Genomic DNA, 22,794 nt, shown 5'->3' with positions numbered 1-22,794 from the left:
AGAAGTCGAGACGCCCCCCTTCTACTTCTTCGCCTTATTCTTCTTCGCAGCACCACTCCGACCGCTCCCCGCCGCAGCCTCCTTGTCCGCCTTGATCTCATCCACATAAGTCTTCATAATCTGATGCAAATCGGGATTTCTCCTCGCCAGCAAGAGCACGTCATCCGTCGTAACAGTCGACCTGCCAGCGTGATTGCAAAAGGTTTCGAGATCAACGGCCACGTTTTCTGTATTTCGACGAGCGTAAGCCCCCCTTTTCACCGCATCAACAGGAATGTATACACGTGAATTTATACACAGTGTACGTTCGTCTCCCCCCTGTTTAATCCTTTTACTTCTTCCTCAACGAAGCTGTTCTGCAACTCACCTATTTGTAACAAGACCATTTCGGTCAGAGCTCCGATGAACTGGGGCGTCGCATTGCGGTTGCGCTTTAGACATTCTTCGTCGACGATTTGCCCGACGGCGTACCAGAGGGCGGATTTGAGGCGCTAATGCTTTACAGTGAGTTCGTCTGATTATCTGATAAAGAGAAGCTTATGAATAGATCATACTTCACGGTCCTGTTGGCGAGTTGTGTCGGCCATGTTGATTCTGATCTTTGGAGAAACTCCTCAGCGTTGAACTTGAAAAGGCGTGAGTGAAGGTGAGAATAAAGGTGAAAATGAGAGTGAGAGTTGAATTAATTGCCTGGGAGTGGCTGAGAATACACTGAGCGCGTCGCGGGGTGGCTGCACTAGTACTGATTGGGCAGTAAAGCTACTTGTACTGGCTACAGTACGACATCTGCTTCTAAAGGGCATTTACATGAGCTGGACAATATAACACACATCACAAGATACGATTCTTAAGTCATGCTTAGATACTGATATTCGTTTCATTCATATCCTCGTGCAAGCATTTCATTCAATGCCTACATCGATTCCCTAACCCTACATGTCCGCCATTGAATCCAATTAGTCCCAAAGACATATATATATATCCCTTCACGCCGTGGTAATATACCTAGTAGCTGCCAACATATAACAAATCCCGACGCCTTTTACCCGCCAACTAGTTCTATCTACGATGAGAACGGAAAAAGGCTCTTCCCTTGACAGCCGCATCTCACTCACACACACCTATGTGGTAAGCTCAACAGGCTTCTTGGTGTACAGCGACAGGCGGTTGCCCGCACCGCAGTACTCGAGCTCGTTGCCGCTGCAAAGCATGTTGCAGTCAGACGCCGGAGCCTCCAGAGATGTGGGATCCAGGGTATTGCCGCAGTAGCATTCACTGCCGTATTCGGTGCCAAAATACGTAAAGTCGGCACAAAAATCGGCACAGGCCTCATCTGACATGGTACCCGTTGCGGTGGCGGCGCCCGTCAAGGCACGGGTGCCGTTGCCCTCTGTCTGACAACCGATAAACACAAAGTCGCCAGCAGCAGCAGGTTGTTCAGGCTCTCCGCCAGTGACATTGGCGTTGATGTAAAGCTCAAGACGGTTGCTGGCTCCGCAGTACTCAAACTGGTTACCGCCGCAGGGCATGTTGCAGTCGGCAAGGGGAGCAGTTGAGCTCGAAGTGGAAAGGAAGCTACCACAGTAGCACTCCTCACCATACTCAGTACCAAAGTATCTGTAGTCGGAACAGAACTCGGCACAAGCCTCGTTGGTCATGTCGGCCGCCAGGGTAGCTGCCTGGCCCAGAGCGCGGTCGCCTTGACCTTCTGTCCAGCAGCCCACCAACGTGTAGGCACCGACGGTGGGCTCGTGAGCAAGGGTTCCGGTGGGAGTGGGAGGCTGGGTGACGGTGGTTGAGTACAGCTCAAGACGGTTGCCAGCACCACAGAATTCACTACCATCACCACCGCAGGCCATGTTGCACTGGTCAATGGGGGCCGCCTCACTGCTCTTGGCAAGCGTGTTGCCGCAATAACCTGAGTCACGCATTGGTTAGCACAAACGAGATTCAAACAACGTGTAGGAATGAAATACTCACATTCGCGGCCATATTCGGTACCCCAGTAGACATAGCTGCTGCAAAAGTCTCTGCAGGTTTCCAGAGTCATCGAGTCATTGGCGTAGGCGCTGCCAGCGAGCGCACGAACGCCATCGCCTTCGGTCCAGCAAGAAACAAGGACGTAACCATCGACAGAAGGCTTGTGGGTAGGAGTGGGAACTGCAGTAGTTGTCTCAGGCGCTGTTGTCGTCGGAGGCGCAGTGGTGACGGGGTCGCTGGTGACGGGGTCGCTGGTGGCAGGTTCACTGGTGGCAGGTTCACTGGTGGCGGGCTCACTGGTAGCAGGCTCGCTGGTAGCAGGCTCAGAAGTAGTAGGCACGGCATCCGTAGTAGTGGCCGGGACGGTTGGGAGGCCCGTTGTGCCACCGGATCCCTCATCTCCTCCGTTGCAGGCAGCCGGGCTGGCAAAGGCACGGCAAGTACCGCCAATGTTGGCCAGAGACTTGAAGCTGTCAGACTGGTCGCCGTTGATGACATCGACATATCCCTGGTAGGCCAGACCACCCTGGATGGTGGTGTCGATGTTGAACAAAGTGTAGGATCCAACACACTGGCCCTTTTGGAGGTCGACGGTGGTGCTCTGCAAGAGAGGAACGGGGCTGGTGGTCTGGGGAGTCTTGAACCAGATTTTAGCTTGCGCACCCTGGCTGAGGCGATCGTTGCGGACGGCAGCGACAGCAGTCAGAGCACCCGAGGAGCCTAGCACACAGCTCTGGGGAGCCTGGAATAGGACGGCATCCTGGACGGGGTACTCATTTCCGTTGTTGTCGTGGATGTCCTTGGTACCGTCGGCGTTGTTGACAGTGACGGTGAAGGACGAGATGCCCGAAGAAGCAAGGATGTTGGCCGTAAAGGGGAAGAAGTCAAAGGTATCATCAAAGCCTTGGCTGGTGCCCTGAGGAGTTGCGGTGATGATACAAGAGCTGAGGCCGCAGTCGGTGGTGCCCTTGCGGTTCTTGTAAGTGATGGTTACGCTGGATATGCTCCCCTTGGCAAGGCCGGTGGTCTTGACACGGATGAAGCCCGTAAACTGGAGAGTGGTGCCGCCGTTGGCAAGAGTCAACTGCAAGTTGACCGGCTTGACGTTGTAAGGCACAATCGGGTCGGAGAAGGTAACGCCCGGAGGGACAACCTCAATCATCTTTTGCAGGACAGTCTTGCAGACAGAGGTAAAGGTATCGGCATCGGCCAAGGCCTCCATGGTCTGGTTGTTATCGGAATTGAAAACCTTGAAGTCGGAGTTTTTGCCAATCCTGACGGATGGGCCGACAACAAGAGGATTCCCGGTCTCTCCGGAGAGGTACTCGGTCACGACCATGTTATCAAAGACGGCGTCAGAGCTGTCGAGACCCGCCTCACCGCTGAGCCCAGTTCCAGTGGGAACGATATCGGGGAACTCAGTATTGTGGACGCCACCAAGAGTGTGACCACAGGCGGTGACTTGGATCATTTCCGCAGTGCTGAAGCCCAGGCGCTGAAACTGCTGCTGAAAGGTAAAGACAGAGTTTTGAGGCTGGGGAACGCCCGTAGGTCCCTTGCCGGTGGCATCGATACGGCCGACGCGGATCGGCACAGCAGGGCCGCCGCAAGAGCGGACAGATGTGTAGACGCCCAGGGCGATGAGGTCAGCCAAGCTGGACCGGGGAGAGACATAGGGAGCCATGAACTCGAGCGTCGTCTTGTGGCCGGGGCCGGTGTTTTCGCCATTGTCCAGCTCGTACTGGAGCGAGCCGTCCAGGCCACCAATGCCGAAGTTGATGTTGGCAGTGGACATGTCGTGGAAGCCGACTCGGAGCCACTCGGCGGCGTTCTGCCGGCCGGGCCCCGAGGCTTCGTTGGAGCATGGGTCCACGGTGTCGGCGAATTTACGGGCGCGGAACGACTGAAGCTGGGTCATGATCTCCTCAATCTCGTCGACTGCGTTGGGCCATGTGGGATCAGCCAGGGCTGAGCCAGCCAGGCCGAGGAGGCCCACCAAGGCAGCTGCCGACTTCATGGTGGGATTGCGAAAGACGCGATGCTCAATAGCAATAGAATAGAGAGAGACTGTGTTTGACAAAGAGATAAGTCGAAATGGGAACAGCTCAATTGGTACTGCGGTAGAGCTTCTGTGTACTTGTCTCTATCTCGACACACACGCACAAGCGAGCGAGCGTGGATGGCCTCAAATCCCAAGAAAACGAGCGGGCAGACTCATCGCCTTTTAAGGAAAGCAATTAAGAGAGAGAGAGGGAGAGGAGACGACGACGATGAGGATGAATGAGTAAAGGAGCGGGAGAAAGAAAAAAAAGGGAGGAGAGTCTTCGCTGGAGGGTGTGAGAGCCGCAGCCTTATCGTATCGGGCCAGAGTCGTGCGATGGAGGGCTGCAGCTCTGGCACTGGTTCGTCGTCCACGTCCATCAATGGCTTCGAAGGCCGCAGGCTCTGCAGGCCCTGCACCCTTGTCTTCAGCCCGGAGTGGCGGGATTGAGGCCGTCGATTGGAGAGATGCTGAGCTGCAAGGGTTGAGTTGTTCAGGTCGTTCTCGTATTTTTGGCAGCCGACCTGCATTAGCCCACCGTTCAGGTACTTCAGGCGCTCTCAGGCCCCAAGCCAAAGGGCTTTTTGGTGGCATTGCGCCAAGCACATGGCCTAGAAGGGAGGGAACAAGAGATGTTCCACGCCCCGCAGGCGCCGTCTGTGGTGACCCAGCTTTTTCTGCCGTCCATCGTATTGCTCAGGGTAGGTAGGTGGTCTGTTGATCTTCTTACAAGTACGTACACCAACGAGCACACTCTCTCACTCCTACTCTCGATCTCACCAAGGCCACGTCAAAACTCAAAGCCGAAACTAACATTGCCTAGCAACAGTCGCTGCGGGCTGAAGAGCCGGATCAAGAGCCCGTGCTCACTCCACGCCTCCACGCCTCCGTTGCGCTGCTTGTGCTTGGACTCGTACTTTGGCCCTTGTCCGGCGGCATGTGGCATCTGCAGCCTCTCGTACAGGCACAGGTCGCAATATTGCTTTCTGGGCAGAGGCGATGGTCACCGACATGCTTTTTACGGACGGCACGGACGGCGGGTTGGCAGCTGAAAAGACGGCGCTGATGCTTGCTAGTATTGCTCTTCTATTGACCAGGGGGCGTCTGTCTTGGCAGCGTAGACGAGGTGAACGAGCAGAAAAAGAGCCCACTCGCACGCACGCACACAGACTGACTGACTGACTGACCACGTTGCTGTACAGAAACAGAAACAGCCACCAGACCACACCATTTTATTGAATTCTCCCCATCGCCATCCCGCCTGATCCGCCCTGCCGGCCTTGTCGAAATCCGTATCCATCGACATCAACATCAACATGGACATCGGACGGGCGGCTAAAAACCACTGGCGTTATCAAAAGCTCCTAGGCCCCAGTGATGGAGGGTCAAGAGGATCGGATATCGCGCCAGCTTTAACCGGATCGGCAGTAGGCCAGTGCTCACCAGGGGCACCATGATGGGAGTACACTCGGAAGCCAGCCGTAGCGCAAACTCAGAGACCCAAGAGCAAGCAAGTGATTTCTCATGGGGTCGTGCCGCAGGCCACCAAGGGGAAATGAATGAAATGAATGCTGGCTACGCGTACGAGAACCTAGTGTACGCATTGTGCTCAAGTTGCTGTGCTACGAGTACAGCACTGCTCTTTGCAGTACAAATGCCAACCTTGTTGATTGGGTAACACAAACAACAAATCACCGGCCCATGGACCCAGAATCACACCCAAGAAATTCTAGGCTCCTCTATTATCTGACAGCCTGAGAATACTCACACTAGCCGCATGGGCTTCGGCACGACGTTAGCTTGGCTATGTTGTTATTGAATGGAACCAAAGAGATGCACAAGAACAACTACAGTCATGTCTCGCATCATGGCCTTTTGCAATCAACAATGCCCAGCCCAGCCAATGCATATGCAATGGGTCGTCAGCAATAGCGTATCCGCGGGTGGCTGCCTCGGAGAGCAGATTGTTGATGCAGCTTCGCAATGCAGATTGAGAAAATGGTGCCTCTCTTTACACGTTTACTCGCAATCCACATCCGGCAGCCAGCCAATAAGCAGCTTGCTTTTCAAATCATCCACCGGTCAGTTGCGAACACTCGTACAGATGCAGATGCTGGCAATGGCCTCTGCGGCTGGCTGTCTCGACTATTTTGTCGCCCCCAACGCCCGTCCTTCTCCACCATCCCCAGGTAACCCCGAATCCCACTCCAGACCGTCTTTGCAACCAGCAATACAATGGGTTACACGGCATAGGCTTCTCTTGACCAGACTTCTCTTCCTGCCTCGTCTTCTTCTTTTGGGAACTTGTGCGTGTTCGGAGGCACTAACGACGTACGAGTGGTAGATAATAGCGCCACCATGTAAGTGGGCGGAGCGGCTGGACCTTTGAACAACACCACAATTTCCTTCACGGCCCCGTTTGCCTGCATCGAGGGGCTGCTGGTGAGCCGCAATCCGGCCACACCTTCTCCGCTGCTCGTGGGCAATCGCTTGACCAGATCCCGGCCGTTCACGGGTCCTCGCCACAGATGTAGGCCATGGTTTCTGGCTTCCGCGGCCTCGCTACCACCATGCAGCTCGATTCAGTTCAGTTCACTCGGTTCACGATGCAACATGTGTGATGAGTCTGCTGGAGACCTTGCAGGCTGAACGTCCTCAGCAGCACAGACAAAGGCCGAGAACCATCAATCCCCCCCGCACCATTATTCATTCTACACCCCGAGTTGTCCATTATCAGGCTGCAGTGGCTCTTCTTTCGGCCAAGAAGCTTGCCGAGATGCCGGTCCCTTCCTCCGCAATGCAACTAATACCAGTACATCTCGATCAGCCTCACTGTCCGGAGGGTCGCCAAATAGATGACTTCGCTAAGCATATTATTTCCCGAACGGATCAATATTAATACAGCGCACGCGGCAAATTAAATGAAATATGACCACTAAGCAATCGTCGAGTCCCTTTTTGTCCTTTGGTTTTACCCGATAGTGACACGCCAAGAGCGTCGTCCTGGCCTAACCGGGCAACAAAAGACACCCAGCGGAAGATTCCGTACGCCACGGTAACATTGATGAATGCTACCAGGAACGGGGGTTGGGAGCCTTTCAATCATGTCTAAATTTACACTTCTCTTGACCGGTCTGCCACCTTTTTCACGTCTCACGGAGAAATGCTACGGTCCGTCCCTTGCACGGCCTGTAGTCTAGATTCATCTTCCAATTCCAACTCCTTGTCGTTTCCGGTGGGCTAATCAGTTCAGCTTGCGTGTGCCGCTGCTTGGCTTGTGACATAGTGCTCGAGTATTTCGTAGGAAATATTGCACCCTCCACATATCACAAGCACAACCACACTATTCTTGTTGAGCCCGGGAATCAACTCCTTCAGTCTCCCGCTGTACACCACCGCGGGAACGACTCCACACGACAACTCGACCAGGAAGCGCTCCTCGCTAGCGAACCGCTTGCAGGCGGCAATGGCCTCGGCGTCGGAGAGCACCACTGTTGAGACCTGCTCGCGGAGTCCGTACTCAAAGGCCCTTTGGCAGACCCTTCTCGCGCCCAGGGTGGTGGCAAGACTAGTGATGGCTGGCAGGGTAATCAGCTCGCCCTTTTGGACTGCCTGATGGAGGGAGTCTGCTCCGAGAGTCTCAACGGCAATGACTCGAGTATGCTGCATGGAGAGGTCGTCGAGGCCCTGCACGACACCGGACAAGAGGCCACCTCCACCAACACTGCAGATAACGGCATCGACGTTGCCTGTGCGTGCCGTAACGTCGTCATCTGACACGCCCTCGATGGACACTGGATAATGATTGGTCATGGTGGGAATCTGTCTTGCGATTTCGTGCGTGATGCCCGCGGCACCGTCCCAAATCTCCTGAGCGTTGAACGGGGGCACATAGATGGCAACGTCTCCCTTGGTACGAGCTTCCTCCATGAGAGTTCCCGTCAAGTAGTCGTCTGCCTCTTGCCACGAGGCCCCCTTTTGGACAACATCAGTGGCACCGGCCTGTCGCAGCTTGTCAATCATGAAGACTGAAGTCGAAAGCGGGACGACAATGGTGGCCCGGCACCCGAGGGTGATGGCGGCATGGACACAGGCCAGCCCGGCGTTGCCTCCGGACGAGCAGTAGAAATGGACCTTGCTGGTGTCTGCTCCTTGAGCGGCGAGTTTGGCCATCATGTAGTTGCCTATGCCGCGAGACTTGAAGGACCCCGAGGGTTGCAGATTCTCCAGCTTGAGGAAGACATTGCTAAAGTCATGTCAACGTCTTTCTTCCGGGGCGAATTACAAGAAAAGGGAACTCGGTGTAAGCGTTTCTGTCCTTACCAGCCAGCTACTTCTGAAAGAGTATGTGATTTTATGAGTGGGGTTTCGATGTAGGGGATCTTTGTGTGGATTTCTGACCCCATGGTTGTTAATGGGGATAGTAAGGGGAGATGAATGGGATCCGATGCTTTCTCGGTAAGTGATATTGATGCCCAAAATACGTGTGGCTAAATCTTTGATTGGTCACGCTCTATGGCAGGAAAAAAGACGTAAACAAGGATTGGAATGGACAAGTGAGTGAGCGCTGAAGCGATACGATGTGCTCAATACTATCTCGTTGATATATAAAAAGTTGACAAGAGATTTCCATCTCGAACTAAGGAACCGACTACTAACGGGTACCTAGCCAGAATGAGGGGTCACCACAAAAGAAGCGTTTAGAACGTTCTGTTTCAACTGTCTTGTCTTACAGGGCTTGTTGGCTCCGTGATTCATGCACGCGATTTATGAGCCGGGGCGAGCCCTTTGACTTACATGCGCCCTTTGTGTCAAAAATGTCGTTTTACAGCGACGACGACAAGAAGGATTACGAGAATGGGCCATTTCTGACTGTGTTGACGACGCCTGTTGAGGACGTGGCGTGGCGTCTTCATCTTCATTGTGTTTTTCTTCTTCTGGCTAGTTAGTGCCTGAATCTGCATGTCTCTGATCGACGCTGCTCTTTTTTTTTTCCGGTTGCGGACAAATGAGCATCGTGGAGTATGATTTGCCCTTGCAGGTGAGATCTTTAAGCAACAACGTGGTGAACAAGCTGCGTGTCTCGGACTCATCAGGGACCCTGTGTTTGGGTTCCATCCGTCTCCATCTTTTTTTAGACTTTTTTCCGTTTTTCCTTCTTTTCTTCTTCAGTCCTCATCCGATGAGCCTTGCATCTATTTAGTGAGACAATTGCCATTTGTGTGTTCTTTCGAATAATGAGCCAAGTTGCCATTTAATGGATTGAATTGCATTGCAAAACCACGGTGCTGCAGTTGGGGAAAATTCATTCGGTCCTTTGCCACACTACGCTGGGGATGGCGATGCCGGCAGTAGGTATCTCGACTGCACAGCCACATTCAGGCTCAACCGACAGAAGCCTTTCTTCACTGTCGCTAACCACCCAAGGTAACCATGCTGCGATGCACTTATACTTGCTTTCAGGTACTCGAATACCAAGCATCCTAGGTACCTACTACTATTATCTAGGTAGACAGACTTGATGCACACCCTTACATATTAGCAGCATTTCATCTCAGTTAGTTGCATCTGCTCAGGAATCTCGGTCGAATTCCTCCCTCACAATTCAATTTCATTGGCTGCCTCCAGCTACCCAAATAGCCTTTCCACCACTGACGCAAGGCAACAAGGAAGAAGAAAAAAGATCCTCCCCAGCAGTTCGCCGTCTTTTAGTACCTTAGTAAGCAACTAAGTTCAGCTGCACCAGCCCCAGCCCCAGCCCCAGCCCCAGCCCCAAAAATCACACCCCACATGGGCCCCGTCTCAGCCACAGCGCCCCGGTACGTACTCTTGTACTCGTACGCAACCAGGACCACTGAGGACCCTCCGGTACGTCATCCAGTGACGATTCCTTCCCGCCACAAGCATGTGCCCCTCTGGTAGCCACACTTGGATGGAGCATCACTTGAACAATCGGCTCTTCGGTTTCCTTTTCCTCTCGTTCTCAACTCTCTTTCTTCCTTGTTGTGGTATTTTACGCACCATCGATCGTAACGGGTTTTCATTAATTCCGGCTGTTTTCTTACCGCTCTTCCCCCTTCTTCTTCCTGCCGGTGTTTTCCACCTTCATATCCATCTAACCTTCTCTCATCCTCCTGCATATCACACACCACCTCAACTTCACCCTCACACCACCAATCAAAATCGACCCTTTGTGATTCTTCTTCTTCACATCTTCAACAACAACAAAACATCCATCATGGGCGCAGGACTAGGCTTCGGCCTCAAATTCGTGCAGTGGTTCATCCGCGGCATCCAGTTCTGCTGCTGCGCCATCGTCCTCGCCATCTACTCGTACTTCCTCGCAACGCTGCACAACCACAAGCTGCCCATCGCCACCAGCCTCCGCGCCGTCGAGGGCATCTCCGGCGCCGGCACGCTGTACACGCTGCTGGCCCTGTTGATGCTCTGCTGCCTCGCCGGCCACACGCTGACGGCTTTCTTGGCCGTCGTGCTTGACGTCTGCTTCATCGGAGCCTTCATCTACGTCGCCATTGCCAACAAGAACGGCGCCGGCTCGTGCAACGGCGTGCTCGATACGCCCTTTGGCAAGGGTCAGTCGGATAGCACCGTCCAGGCCGACAAGGGCTTCACCACGCTACCGAGCTTTCACACGGCCTGCAGGCTACAGACAGCCTGTCTCGCCGTGTCCATCATTGCAATGTAAGCAAGCTTGAATCACCCTCTTTATGTAGACTCGAAACAAACTAACTCGTCCAACCAGCATCTTCTTTGCCCTCTCCATCCTCATGGAATTTGCCCTCACACGCCATCACCAAAAGGAAAAGCGCTTCGGCCCCAGCCCCCAGAACAACTACACCTCCGGCTTCGGCAAGCGAAAGGGCGGCTTCTTCGGCCGCATCTTTGGCTCCCGCCAGGTTGTCGACGGCAGCGAGGAGGGCAACATGCTGCCCCAGCACACGCAGCCCGACCAGCTCAACACCGACAACAACGACATCTCCAACCCGTACAACCACACCGACTACAACTCAAAGTACGAGACTGGTTACGGGTACACCGGCGTCACCGGCAACGGCAACGGCAACAGCAACAGCAACACCGCTTACACGGGTGCCGGTGGATATACGGCTCCTCATACTACCGCTGGGTATGGACAGCCGGTCAACTACCGCTACGAGGATGGCATCTACGACTCTGCTCAGCATTAAGTCCATTATGAGATTGACGTCTCCGCCTCGGTAATACCAGAGAGGTCTGGAGCAAGTTGCTAAGCAGCAAAGCAAGAAAAAAAAAAGAAAACCTTCAAAAAAACACAACTTGTACAACTTGTATCAATGTACTATGAACGAGCAACAAGGAAAGGCACAACGATAGCCTTCTTTTGCTAAACGAGAATATATGGGCTGGGGAGGGTATCTGCAAACATAACGGATATCAATTGTCACGTAGACACAAAGGGGGGCTAATCACCTCCAGAGTTTTGACTTGTCAGCTCAAAAATTAATAAGTAATGAATCACAGATGTATATCTACTATCTATCTGCATACACTCCGTACGCCGGCTCTTCGCTGTGATAAGTGCATACCTACCTATGATGGTAGTCAGTGCTTGTGTTTATAACGATTCTCTCAACCATGAGTCGCTTCAGTGAAAAAAAAAAAATTCTTGACGCTCTCGCTCCACAGAGTTGATGTGAATCTATTCCACCCCCTTCACGATCAACAACGCCGTCATTTACCCCCAAGTCGACTCTCCATGGTCCATCTCACTCATGGTATCATCCCCATTGAGCATCAAGTCCGTCCAGTTCAGGTCCACCTTCTCCAGCTCCCGCGAGAAGAAGTCCTGCTCCTCCCTCATGGCGATGCGAATGTCGGCCGCAATCTTCTCCGGGTACCTCCGCACGTTGAGCCAGTGCGTCAAGCTCCGCAACGCCTGCTCCAGCGGCAGCGCCGAGTCCACCTCGGCGTCAATGTCGCTGCCCGCGAGCCACTCGTCGCGCAGCTCGGGCCGGCAGTGGAGGTAGACGGCGGTGATGACGCGCATGTTGGACTGCCTCCACTTGCGGCCACAGTACGGCACTTGGCCCTTGAAGAGCTTGAGCGTGTACAGCCGAAGCTCGGGCTGGGGCACCCTCAGAGACTTCTTGAGGATGGTGGATGACTTATACTGCACCAGCAGCAAGTTGCGGTGCGCCTTGTTCTTGCAGATCTTCTGCATCACCCTGAGGTAGTTGATCAGGGAGAAGAAGTTTCTTCTCGAGAAGTCGGTAATGGGCTCCATTGGGAGAGTGCCCAGGGGCAGCCCCATTTCGTCAACCTCTGGTCTCATCGGGACATGTTCTTCGCTGTCGACAGCCACATCTTCCATCTGGTCCACGACCGGTTCCTCTAGCTCTCGCTGCCTCTTAATCGGCGGTGGCGCCGCGTCGTCTCCGCTATCTTCTCCTGCTAATCGCCCGTTGCCTTCGTCTTCACCATGAACGTCTTCTTCGTCCACGTCTTCTTCCTCGTTGTCGGCATCGCTCTCGGTCTTATCCTTAAATTTTGACCGAATGTTGCAAAATTGGAAGAAGCTGCAGGCAATCATGAGTATGCAAAGTTTGTCATATTCAGGGGGCGGGTGGGTTGTTCCTCCTTACCTATTTTCAACATGATCCATCTTGCTGTCGACCACTTGTTGAATGTCTTGGTGCGCAAAGAGTTTGAGGACCAAGGGCAGGTAATTAGAATCCAGCAGAAGCTGAGTCAAGTATTCAAACTTGAGAACATCTGAGACCCAAACCTGTTAGCTGAACCGTATTCGACGCAATTCTTCTTGGATAATACCCACGCGAGAGCCTGAGCCACTTCAGCAAGAGTAAGAGAATCGCCGTCATAGCCTTCGAAGTAATCTCCCTTGTTCGAGTGGCGTCGATCTCTTCGGGAGTCGGTTCCCCATCGTGCTCTGCCTGCCCTTGTCCACCCATATCCATACCCCTCTGCGACCCATGGCCACCATTAACGCCGGGATTGTTAGCTCTACTGGCCACCCCTGCCATCTGGTTCTGCTGCTGGGTCACTATGGCCGTGACATTAACAAGGATGGGGCGAAGTAAAACAATCACTATGGACTGAAGGTGAGGCAAGGCATCGCTCTACAGAGGATAGGTTTGTTCGCGTTAGCCGTGCTTCGATGGGGAGCAAACGAAAGAGTTGGGAGCAGAATGCACTTACGTAGAAACGCTCCACCGCCATGAGCCGTTGCTTGTCTCGTTCGCTCAGTCTATCCGGTTGGGGGCCAAGGTCAAGCTCGGGGCCTGGGAATGATCGATCTTTCTTCTTCTTCTCTTTATTATCCTCCACTCGTAGTTCGCGCAACACCTCTCTCTCCTCCAACGTGAGCTCATTAAGATCAAGTTCCTCAATATCATCATTGTCGCTTTCGTCAGCATCGTCATCAGTCTCCCAGCCGCGCTCAAACTTGAGGAATCGCTCCCGCTCTTCCCAGAGCTGACGAGTTGCTCGGGTCATCCTGACACGCGAAGAGAAGAGTTGTCCCGCTTCGAGGATTGAGGCGGGAATATCGCTGCCCTCCCATTTTCTAGAAACCAGAGGATTGCCATACCCCGCTTCACCCTTCCCGCCAGCGCTGTTACTGGTGGCATCAAGAGGAGGATACATAAAGGGAAAGTTTTGGTTAGTCTGGTAGTTTTGCTTCTTACCGCCCTTACCACCGACTCCCGGAGACGGCGGTGGTGACGGTGCTGGGGTGGCAATGTGTACTGGCTGGTTGAGGATAGACGCTCCTCCCATTTGTACATTTGGCGGCTGTGGGATAATGCCGTTGGCACCATTTCGGCTCGCAATATTAGGCAGAGGTGGAAGAAGGGATGGGTTGTCAGCCTCTAGGGGGATCAGGGGCTGCGGAGGGACGTAAGCCGGGTATTTAGACGTTATTTCCTGGCGGAAAACATGATAGTCTAAAGGATTTGCCGTGATGGTGTCTTTGGTCTTGTCTCCAGTTGTCAGCTCGCCGGTCGCTTCCTTGACCCGCTCAAGGTCTTTGATTCCGCCGAAAACAAGAAGAATCGATTTCCAGAACAATAGGAAAATCTAGCCATGATTTGTCAGTGATCATCTCGACAAAAAAAAAAACAAGAAAAAAACACCGAAAGTATCAGAAAAAGATCGCAGTGTGTTACTTACTTGAGTATGAGGCATGGTGCTCTGTTCATCCCACCTCAACTTGGAAGTCGCCAGCATCATGAAATCAACCAGCGAGGGGTTCAACTCAACTATATATCCCGGGTTAGCATCGTGCATGTCTTCCGAGCGCCACGGACAAAGCACGGCCGCGACAACCATGGTACATACGCAATTTTGCTTCTGTCGACGCCATATCTTCAGGGTCGTTCAACGTCTCCTGAACAACAATATACATAATCGTCAGGAGATTCATGAGTTCGTCTTGCGCATCCTGAGCACTGGCTTGTTGGATCTCGCCAGTCCTATCAACGTTAGACTCTTGCCAACACATTAAGCAATTGCACCATACCAATGGATCTCAAAGACATTCCTCAGCGCTTCCCAAACGACCGATATACCCCCCAGCGACGTCAAACACGTCACGCCAGCCTTTATTGCCTGTAACTGAGGGATGCTCGCAATCGACCGGCTCGCTTCATCCGTCGCGTGAGGCATTGCGGTGTCACCCCATCTCCCCAACACCAGATACATAATCTTTCCAATCGAATTCGCCTTGAGAGCCGCGTCATTAGACTGCACGCCCGCAATGGCGCCCTGTATAAATCTCGCCCTCGTGTCGTGGTCCGCATCGTCCCAGCCATGCTTGCCGCCCGCCTCGTGCTTCCAATGCCACTCAAAGGCCTTTTGCGCCGCGTTAAGGCGCACCCACTGCCAGAATTGATACACGAACCACTCGTCTATCTCCTCGGCGTGGGGGGCCATATCCGAGTAGACAAAGTCATATGCCGCGGGCTCAGCTGCATTGACCGTGGCCACGATGCGCCGCAGCTGCATCAGCGACAGGGAGTCGGTGGGGGCATGCTGTGGGATTTGCGCCCGATTCGCATTATTTGCAATATTATTACCGCCCGAGGCTGCGGGAGGAAGCATGTTGGAGCTGCCGCCCTGCCGTGGCGATTGTTGTTGGGACTGCTGAAGGGGGCCTCTGGACGACGAGAGTGGCGGCAGCAATGGGGCTGGGGATGGGGCTGGGGAGTCGTCAATCGCGGATTCGTCTGCGGAGAAGTCGACGGCCTCCTCCACTGCCTCTGTAGAGGCCTCGTTGGACGAGGCCTGAGCCGATTTCGCTGAGGACCACAAACTATTCATCATGGACGACGGGACGTGGCGGTTTCTCGTTACTTGTGGTACATTGCGGGGTCCCGCCAGAGATTCGTCTTCAGGGGCGTTGGTTAATCCATGGAGGCTGTGTGATACAGCTGCTTGAACGAGGAATAAGAAAGATGCTCGATGGACAGGTTTTGTCGCGTGCTGATGCTGGTCATGTGCTGGTGATACAATGCTGCAGCTCCCAACTTTGGAGCTTGATCAAGGTGGTGGTTGAACTCTGTACCAAGTTAACTGGAGGGGTCTTTGGTTGAGCTCCAATTGGCTGAACCACCCCTGAGGTACTGGCGCGGCGTTCGAATGCTGGGCAGGTACCTCCAACAATGCACTACCACCAAGGTGCTAACCTCTAACCCCATCACATTTGCCACGGAAACGAAATTTAGGTTCGAACATGGCCAGCCTTGTATCTGATATTCCATGAAAGATATTCCGAGTCGCTCAAAGGCCTTTGGACTACAGCCCGATTATTTACACAAGCGTTGTATATACTGTACAAATTCCCTACCATGATGCTTAGGTAGTTTTATTCTTCGTCAGAAGAGCCGTCCCCCGACTCATCGCCCTTGTCAGCCTTTCTTTTTGCCTTTCTTCTCGCCTTCTTCAGCCGGTTCAACCTCTTCTTCTTCTCCTTCACCTGCTCCTCCTTGTCGGCCATCTTCTGTTTCGCTGCTGCCTCGGCCTGCTCCTTCGCCCTCGCCTTCTTCCTCATTGCTATTCTGCTCTTCTTCCCCAGCCGTTTCCTCTTCGCTCGCTGTTCATCGTCGACGCGTGTGAGATTCGCCCCTTCCCCGGGCCGGGCTTTTCTCGTGGCTTTGATGTTTGTGACTCGCCAGGGGAGCTCAAGACCCCATTCCCTTATTTTAGATCGCGCGAGGACGTCTTCTCCGCTCACTGCTGCCATCTCATACTGGTGTCTCCTCTCTGGTGACAGGTCCGTTACCAAGTAGTATGATAGCGGCCTACCTCTGAGAAGTTTGCCTTCTACAATCCTGTCGTGGTTTTCAAGAACAATTTTTGGGGCCGGACCAGCCGTGCTGAAGAGCCGAAAGGCATAGGCTTCATCCTCAGCTTCGGCACCGTGGTTGGACGCAGGCTCATCTGCGGGAGTGCTTGGTTCACTCTCCGAATCAGAGCTGAGCCCGTCGTCTTCTCTTCTACCATGAGCCTGAGGCCTGTTGGGTACAGGCAAGGTGTCCTGTGGTTTCGGCGCACGAAATGCACTTTCGTCTAGTCCAAGAGATTTTGCGATCTGTGCATTGAGCCGTGCCTCCAGCTCTGCGTCTCCTTCACTCTCGCTCCACGAAGGCTCATCCGATGCATGTAGATCCTCCCGGCGGACTCTAATCCCAGAATTAGCTCTCACATGTTTAAAACATAGATCACTGGAGCCAAGAGAGACACGGCAGCTCATACCTCTTTGCATCGGGTAGCTCGAACATGGTGGCTCTCCAGGCTGGGAAAAGACGAGATGTCGGTTTTTCTCCGCCCCCAACGGCTAAGCAGAGGCTATATTTAGATGCAGTCAATCGGCGTTGCAAAATTCCAACTTCGAGATAAGATGAAGAACAAATGGGTATATGCAGTTGAAATGCGCCTCAACGAAGCATGTCTCAATCAAATCCAAACCAACATAAAACGAGGCTGTGAAGAGAAAATCCCCCGGCAGTTTCTTAGACGCGGCTTATCTTATCGAGAGTACAAAGTACATGGCTGCAGTCAGCACGAGATTGGCTGCAACAAGTAATCAATACTTTTAAACGATGCAAGCTTGTGTGTTTTAGCAAAGTACCTGATACTTGTCGCTACCTCAAACCTCCAAGAAACATCTCCAACACACACACGCGCACGCACACACACACACACACCATTCCACCCCCTATATCCAACCCCTTCACATCCTCTCTGCCTTTTCGGATCCTCATCAAGATTCCGCAACTCCTCTTCTTAGAACAAAAGAAGAAATAAAAATAAAAATAAAAAAGCTGCAGGCCAGGAACCTTTCGGTCCGCATCTCGGCCCCCACGCTCCGAAAACCCAACTCGGGCAAAATGCACGAGGAAGCAATTTAAGCAGAAAGAGAAAAAAAAAATATGCATGGAGAGATTATAAATGCTTAATCTATTCTGAATTTACCCTCTCCAATACCACGCCGCCATGCTCAAAAAGACAAAGGGAAGAAAGAGAAAGAAAAAACGGAACTTGTCCTGCCGTGTAACACAAACCTACAGGTTGTACCGTTGGGTCACATCTCATGTGGGCGTGCCCATGCGAGCCAAGGCCATTTCACGCAAATTAACCACCGCAATTCGATACATAGCGGCTTTTTTTTGTTTTTTTTTTGTTTTTGTGTTTTTTGGATCTCTCGCCATGGTTTCTTTTTCTTTTCCCCGATTCATCCTAGGCAGTCCAAAGGGGGGATGACAATAGTCTACAGAGCGTTCTGACAAAAGTGCCATCCTCCATGTTCAGCCTGGTTGTCACCCAATCACGGCGTCCAACAAATCTCTTCAACATAAGCACTCATCTCGCTAGCAGGATTCAATCGGCCCATCAGAACTTTGTTTGTATTGTGGTATCTCAGCGTCGCCCAGTACCTAAAGCCATAGGTAACTTCCATGCCCGTGGCTCCGACTACCTTGACGCCATACCAGATGAATCATTTTCGCCACCATTCCCATGACCTGCATATCCAAAGTCCATGTGCTATCCTAATATATACATACACACACACGAAAATATACAGTCGTACACATGTGCGTATACGTATGCGTATATATATGCATGCATATACTCCGTAGAAACGAATCCTCCCAAGACATAAAATCCCTCCCCGAGACTCGCCTATTACGCCGCAGAATCAAACGCCGTTGTACACGTACCCAATCCATCCTGAAAAGAATATCCGCCGTAATTTACACCAAATTCGAAAAAAGGGGTCAAGTAGAAATGATATACTCTGTGTGAAAGAGCTTGCCAAAAAGAGAGGCAGCGGCATGGTTGGTATAACCAGTTAGGAGCATTGCCCTCCAAATGCCGTCAAGGATGTTGAAAACCTTAGTTTGCGTTCCATGAGTAGTTGTGCATGGGTTCAAAGGAGCCACGAGATTCAGCCTTGACCGATGATGCAGCTGCTGTCCCCGCCTTGTAAGGCTCGTGAGGGAAAGAGTACGGCCTTGCGTCAGCGCTGGCATAAGCTGTGCTCGAACTGTTTTCCCCCGCAGCCGTAGTAGACCATGCCTGTGACGGCGGATAATATTCCCTCGAAGAGGCTGAACCGTGTGTAGATGATCCGTATCGGTACTCAGGCGATTCGCTGCTGTGTATAGAATTGGTGGCGTGGACGGATTGCTGTCCGCTCTGTCGGGGGCTCTTGTTTGGGCGTCCGTTGTCGACATATCTAGGAATGCTCAGAGCGCTATCCGCATGGCCGCTCACTGCTGGCGTGGCCGTGCTGGCCGGCAACTGAGACCCTGAAGTTGGCTGCTGTACGTAGGTGTACTGCCCACGGGCCGACGACTGTTGCTCATTTGCCCCAATCGAAAGTGGCAAAGGCGGTATCGACGACTGAAGTGGTAATTCCTGAGGGTCCGAAGTATAGTTGGACACTTTGGAATACGTGTCAGCACCCATCGCTGCTGTGGAGTAGCTCCCTGGGCCGGATGAAGCAACTTGGGAGATGGAGGTGTTGCTGCTGCTGGCACTCCATGTCGAGTATTGGCTGCAGAGTCATCCTTGTTAGAAACATGTGCTACAGGTACGCCTTGAGTCGACTCACTTTGATCTCATTGAACTCAGTTGTCCACTTCCTGGGACCTTGGGAGAGCTAAAGGTAAAACTCGAGCGCGGCACTTGGATGTCCACGCTTCTCTTGAGCTCTTGAGGCTTCACGCTTAATGCGCCAGCGACAACGCCCAAGCCCGTCTCCACCAGAGCCTGGCCCCTTGAGCCGGCGCTCGACCCAAGCAGGGGAATCTCTTTACGAGCCTGGAAGTTCCGTGGGCTACGGCCTCTCACTACAATGGGAGCCGTCGTAGATTCCGTCAAGACGACCTTGGTGTTATCAGACAAGGTTCCAAACACTTTAAGGTGAAGCACAAAGTGCTGTTGAAGCTCCTTCCGTCGACCGTTGTTTGCAGTAGCACTGTTCCAGCATTAGGCCTACATTCAAAAGGAGAGAGTAGTTAGAAGGAGAGTAAGGGGCGCTCAACATACATTCTGAACTGCAGTCGACGCCAGCCGATGGGATAGACTGCGTAGTCGCCTTCAGGCTCAGAACCATCATCCTGGAAAGGAATCAAGGGAAGAGCGGCAGGCTCTTGATCCGGGGTCTGGTTGATTTCGGGGGCATTGGGTGGAGGAGTCTTCCATGGAATGACAATGAGGCGAACGGGGTTGCCATCGACAGATTCAATAGCAGATATGGCGACCTCCATGTTGGACACTGGAAGAGTCTCATTACTCTCGTTTACCACAGAGAGCTGTCCTCTTGGAGTGATGAGAGAGCCGCTAATTTGAAACAGGTTTCGTCGATAGCAGGTTAATTCGGGCTGTAGAGATGTTCCATCGCTGGCGGTCGATGGCATCTCGGAAAGGAAAAACATGCCGTGGAGCTGAGCCGATAGCTCCAGTTGCTGCATCCGGCCTTGTTGATCCACGATGGTATGTTTATCTTGTGTCCGCCTAAAAGCCAGCAGTTTGTGATCCTGGTTTACCGTCAAACGAGAGCCATCATCTCGCAAGTCCTGGACGATTTCTTGGTATGCGGCCGGTTCAGTTTGCGAGAAGGGCCTCTTGAGACTGGAGTAGCCGTGCTGAGCGGGCAGGCTCTGTTGCGAGTGGCGATCATACGCAACAGATTCATCCTGCGAATACCGCCCATAGGAGTAGGACTGATCATGGCCACTGCGAGGACGGCCTGGAAGAGGGGATGCCGACGCCGAACTATGAAAGCCAGAGTCCATAGTTGTCGTGCCGAGTCTGTTGGCAAGATGAGCAGATCCGTTGTAGGTGGACCAGAAACTAGAATGGGCAGGCTCTCCTCTGAGGTCTGACATGGTTACTGGGTATGCTGTTGCTGTCATTATGGGCGCATGTCCCTCCGTGTCTTTACGTTTGTTGAGGATGCCGCGACGAGATCTTGTTTGGAGTAGATGATTGGATTCAGGGGGTGATGTCGCAATAGATGAAGAGATGGGTAGTGAAGTTTGTGTTGTTTACTTTGCCACCTGGTAGTAGGCTGGCTCACAGCGTTCCTCGAGGGAAGGAGGACGTATAAGTAGAAGAACCGATGTGTTCGAATCAAGAAGTTGCAGACAGGATGGAATGTGAAAGATGATAAACAAGAGGCATGCCCACAGATATTAAATGGAGCTTCAGGACGGCAGATGGTGGAGGGGAGCGGTTGGTAGATACAGTAGTGGTTGGCAGATTGAAAAGGCCCGGCACTGAAGCGGGAGGATATCGATCCTATTATTACCCACAAGTGCGTGCCTGTATGTGTGTGTGCGCATATGTGTGTGTCTATAAAGATGGCCATGACGGGCTTGCGGGCAGATACACCCGGTGAGGGCCATCGGTCCTTGCACCCCAGGGACGGGACCTAATACAAGAATGGCCTTCTGTCTACGGAGAAGGCCCAGGGACGCTGGTCCACCCCGGCCCCAAGATCCATGCTCTCTTCACGAGCAAAAGGACTCTAGTAAGGCTAAGTGAAATCGATTCGGACTCTTTGACACAAGCGCCGGTCAGACGCAGTGGACTTGTGAAGAAAATAACCCAGTAACTTACCGTGCATGCAGCCCGTCTTGGAAGGAGAACGGGGGTATGCGGCGGCAGTGGAAGGGGGCCAAACTCGGATCTCGTTCATCAGACGCTTGAGGGGGGATCCCAGGGATTCCCTGCAAGCTTTTGGACTTTGACATCCGGTCGAGCAATCGTGCAGGAGAGTATGTATCGCCGGCCTTGTTCGCCCATGTCATTCATCATATCCAAGGGGGGGCGTGCCCGCGATCTCTTTCTCTCTCTGGTCATTATTTTTTCCTTTTTGGTTCGAGGCGACATCTCAAATTGCTTTTTCATGCAGACTTGCGATTTCCCTCTCTCTCTTGCTTTCTTCCTTTCTCTTCCGTTTATCTCTACCACAGAAGTGAGACCCAAAATATGGACAGAATATGAGTCACCTCTTCTAATCCTTTTTCCTTCTAGTCAGCGGTGGGCCGCAACTCCGTCCGACGCGAGACATGAGCAACGCCTTGAACATTTATTCTACCAATTATTCAAAGGTCAGGGCGGTTTTCCATGATTCGAAATGAGAACCTCTTCTCCATAGTGCTCGCTGGTGCTTGTACACCCCTCCCCCCCCCCCCCCCCCTTTGAGAGCGACGTCCGATTTCTTGTCTGTTTTGCGTGCAAGAAGACAGAGGCACATTCGGGGGCTTTTTGCTGATGGCCCATGCTAACCCTGCTAGTACAGGTACAAGTGGTATGTAGTAATTCGTATGTTATTGTAACGTGTGGTATTGCATGGACGGAGTAAACGTGGGCGCACATCAATCTCACCAGTACGCTTTCAGAGCGTACGAGATTTCCCTGTTACGAGCGCTCTCTTGTCCATGTCGAAAAGGGCCCGCCCACTAGCCTCTACATGTACCGAGTGGGCGTGGGGACGGTTCTGCCGAGACGTACTAGTACACCAGGGGGGGGCTGATGACTGGCGCAGCGCCTCGAGGCTAGGTGATGGAAAAGAAACATGGTTGTTACCCGGCTCGGCATGGTGGAAAGGTTAGGTCAAGGAGCCAGGGTGCGGTGGAGCGCCTTGCTCATCTCAAGACGAGATTCTCACAAGCCACTGAAGGATGCATTCCGGAACCTAGCGAAGCAAAGGTGGTGCTCGTGCAGTCAGAGGCAGAATGCTCCGAGGCCAAGATTAAACCGGGCTAGTTGTGCTGTTGCCAAAGACAGTTCGTTTCTAGAAACCGGCAGTGAAAGGAACACGGCACCAAGGTCCAAGGGCAGAGACTGGAATTGTCTCTAAACCGGCCTGCTCGCGGCTTTTGTCCGTGCTTTGTAAAAGTACTCCGTGGACGTTCTGAGCCAAGAAGCCGTGTAGGGCCGTGCAGAGACAAGACAGTAGAGTGCTCCGTACTGCTCCGTAAGTATTAAACTGCGACCAGGTAGGGCAGCCGCGCCAGAAGTCAAGACAAGGCAAGTCAAGACAAGACAAGACAAGACGCCGGTCTCGAGAGCCACTTGCAGGGATCAAGGTGGAGGCGCACCTCGACGGCTGGAGGAGGATCCCTGACCAGAGGGAGAAGGTGTCCAGGTAGTGGTGCGGTGCGGTGCGGTGCGGTAGCAATAAGCTGTGCAGGGAGCTGGACCTGCAAATAAGCCAAGGATGCGTGTGTGCGAGTCCCTCG

The 22,794-nt window shown here is 52.9% G+C and overlaps 7 protein-coding genes across 7 annotated transcripts; 1 reads left to right on the top strand and 6 right to left on the bottom strand.

Annotated features, from left to right (window-relative positions):
• Positions 1-21: 21 nt before the first annotated feature.
• On the bottom strand, positions 22-587 carry Triagg1_10095 (uncharacterized protein; the record flags this gene model as incomplete). Its single annotated transcript, XM_062894128.1, has 3 exons — positions 22-227; positions 368-491; positions 555-587. The coding sequence occupies 3 exons, from the start codon at positions 585-587 to the stop codon at positions 22-24; spliced, it is 363 nt and encodes a 120-aa protein (XP_062750934.1).
• A 534-nt stretch (positions 588-1,121) lies between these two features.
• On the bottom strand, positions 1,122-3,997 carry Triagg1_10094 (CAZyme family AA2; the record flags this gene model as incomplete). The annotated part of the gene is made up of 2 exons (XM_062894127.1): positions 1,122-1,918; positions 1,981-3,997. The coding sequence occupies 2 exons, from the start codon at positions 3,995-3,997 to the stop codon at positions 1,122-1,124; spliced, it is 2,814 nt and encodes a 937-aa protein (XP_062750933.1).
• Positions 3,998-7,270: 3,273 nt separating this feature from the next.
• Triagg1_10093 (uncharacterized protein) lies at positions 7,271-8,427 on the bottom strand (the record flags this gene model as incomplete). Its single annotated transcript, XM_062894126.1, has 2 exons — positions 7,271-8,267; positions 8,345-8,427. The coding sequence occupies 2 exons, from the start codon at positions 8,425-8,427 to the stop codon at positions 7,271-7,273; spliced, it is 1,080 nt and encodes a 359-aa protein (XP_062750932.1).
• A 1,832-nt stretch (positions 8,428-10,259) lies between these two features.
• On the top strand, positions 10,260-11,229 carry Triagg1_10092 (uncharacterized protein; the record flags this gene model as incomplete). Its single annotated transcript, XM_062894125.1, has 2 exons — positions 10,260-10,723; positions 10,785-11,229. The coding sequence occupies 2 exons, from the start codon at positions 10,260-10,262 to the stop codon at positions 11,227-11,229; spliced, it is 909 nt and encodes a 302-aa protein (XP_062750931.1).
• Positions 11,230-11,756: 527 nt separating this feature from the next.
• Triagg1_10091 (uncharacterized protein) lies at positions 11,757-15,358 on the bottom strand (the record flags this gene model as incomplete). The annotated part of the gene is made up of 7 exons (XM_062894124.1): positions 11,757-12,597; positions 12,664-12,793; positions 12,855-13,158; positions 13,238-14,116; positions 14,210-14,298; positions 14,378-14,511; positions 14,559-15,358. The coding sequence occupies 7 exons, from the start codon at positions 15,356-15,358 to the stop codon at positions 11,757-11,759; spliced, it is 3,177 nt and encodes a 1,058-aa protein (XP_062750930.1).
• A 544-nt stretch (positions 15,359-15,902) lies between these two features.
• Triagg1_10090 (uncharacterized protein) lies at positions 15,903-16,818 on the bottom strand (the record flags this gene model as incomplete). The annotated part of the gene is made up of 2 exons (XM_062894123.1): positions 15,903-16,719; positions 16,793-16,818. 2 exons carry the CDS (start codon positions 16,816-16,818, stop codon positions 15,903-15,905), a joined length of 843 nt encoding a protein of 280 aa, XP_062750929.1.
• Positions 16,819-18,433: 1,615 nt separating this feature from the next.
• On the bottom strand, positions 18,434-20,433 carry Triagg1_10089 (uncharacterized protein; the record flags this gene model as incomplete). The annotated part of the gene is made up of 3 exons (XM_062894122.1): positions 18,434-19,097; positions 19,155-19,520; positions 19,592-20,433. The coding sequence occupies 3 exons, from the start codon at positions 20,431-20,433 to the stop codon at positions 18,434-18,436; spliced, it is 1,872 nt and encodes a 623-aa protein (XP_062750928.1).
• Positions 20,434-22,794: the final 2,361 nt, after the last annotated feature.

This window comes from Trichoderma aggressivum (genome assembly GCF_033847375.1).
Source record: "Trichoderma aggressivum f. europaeum strain CBS 100526 chromosome Unknown scaffold_065, whole genome shotgun sequence".
Taxonomy (NCBI): Eukaryota; Fungi; Ascomycota; class Sordariomycetes; order Hypocreales; family Hypocreaceae; genus Trichoderma; species Trichoderma aggressivum.
This window is presented reverse-complemented; position numbering and strand designations above follow the sequence as displayed.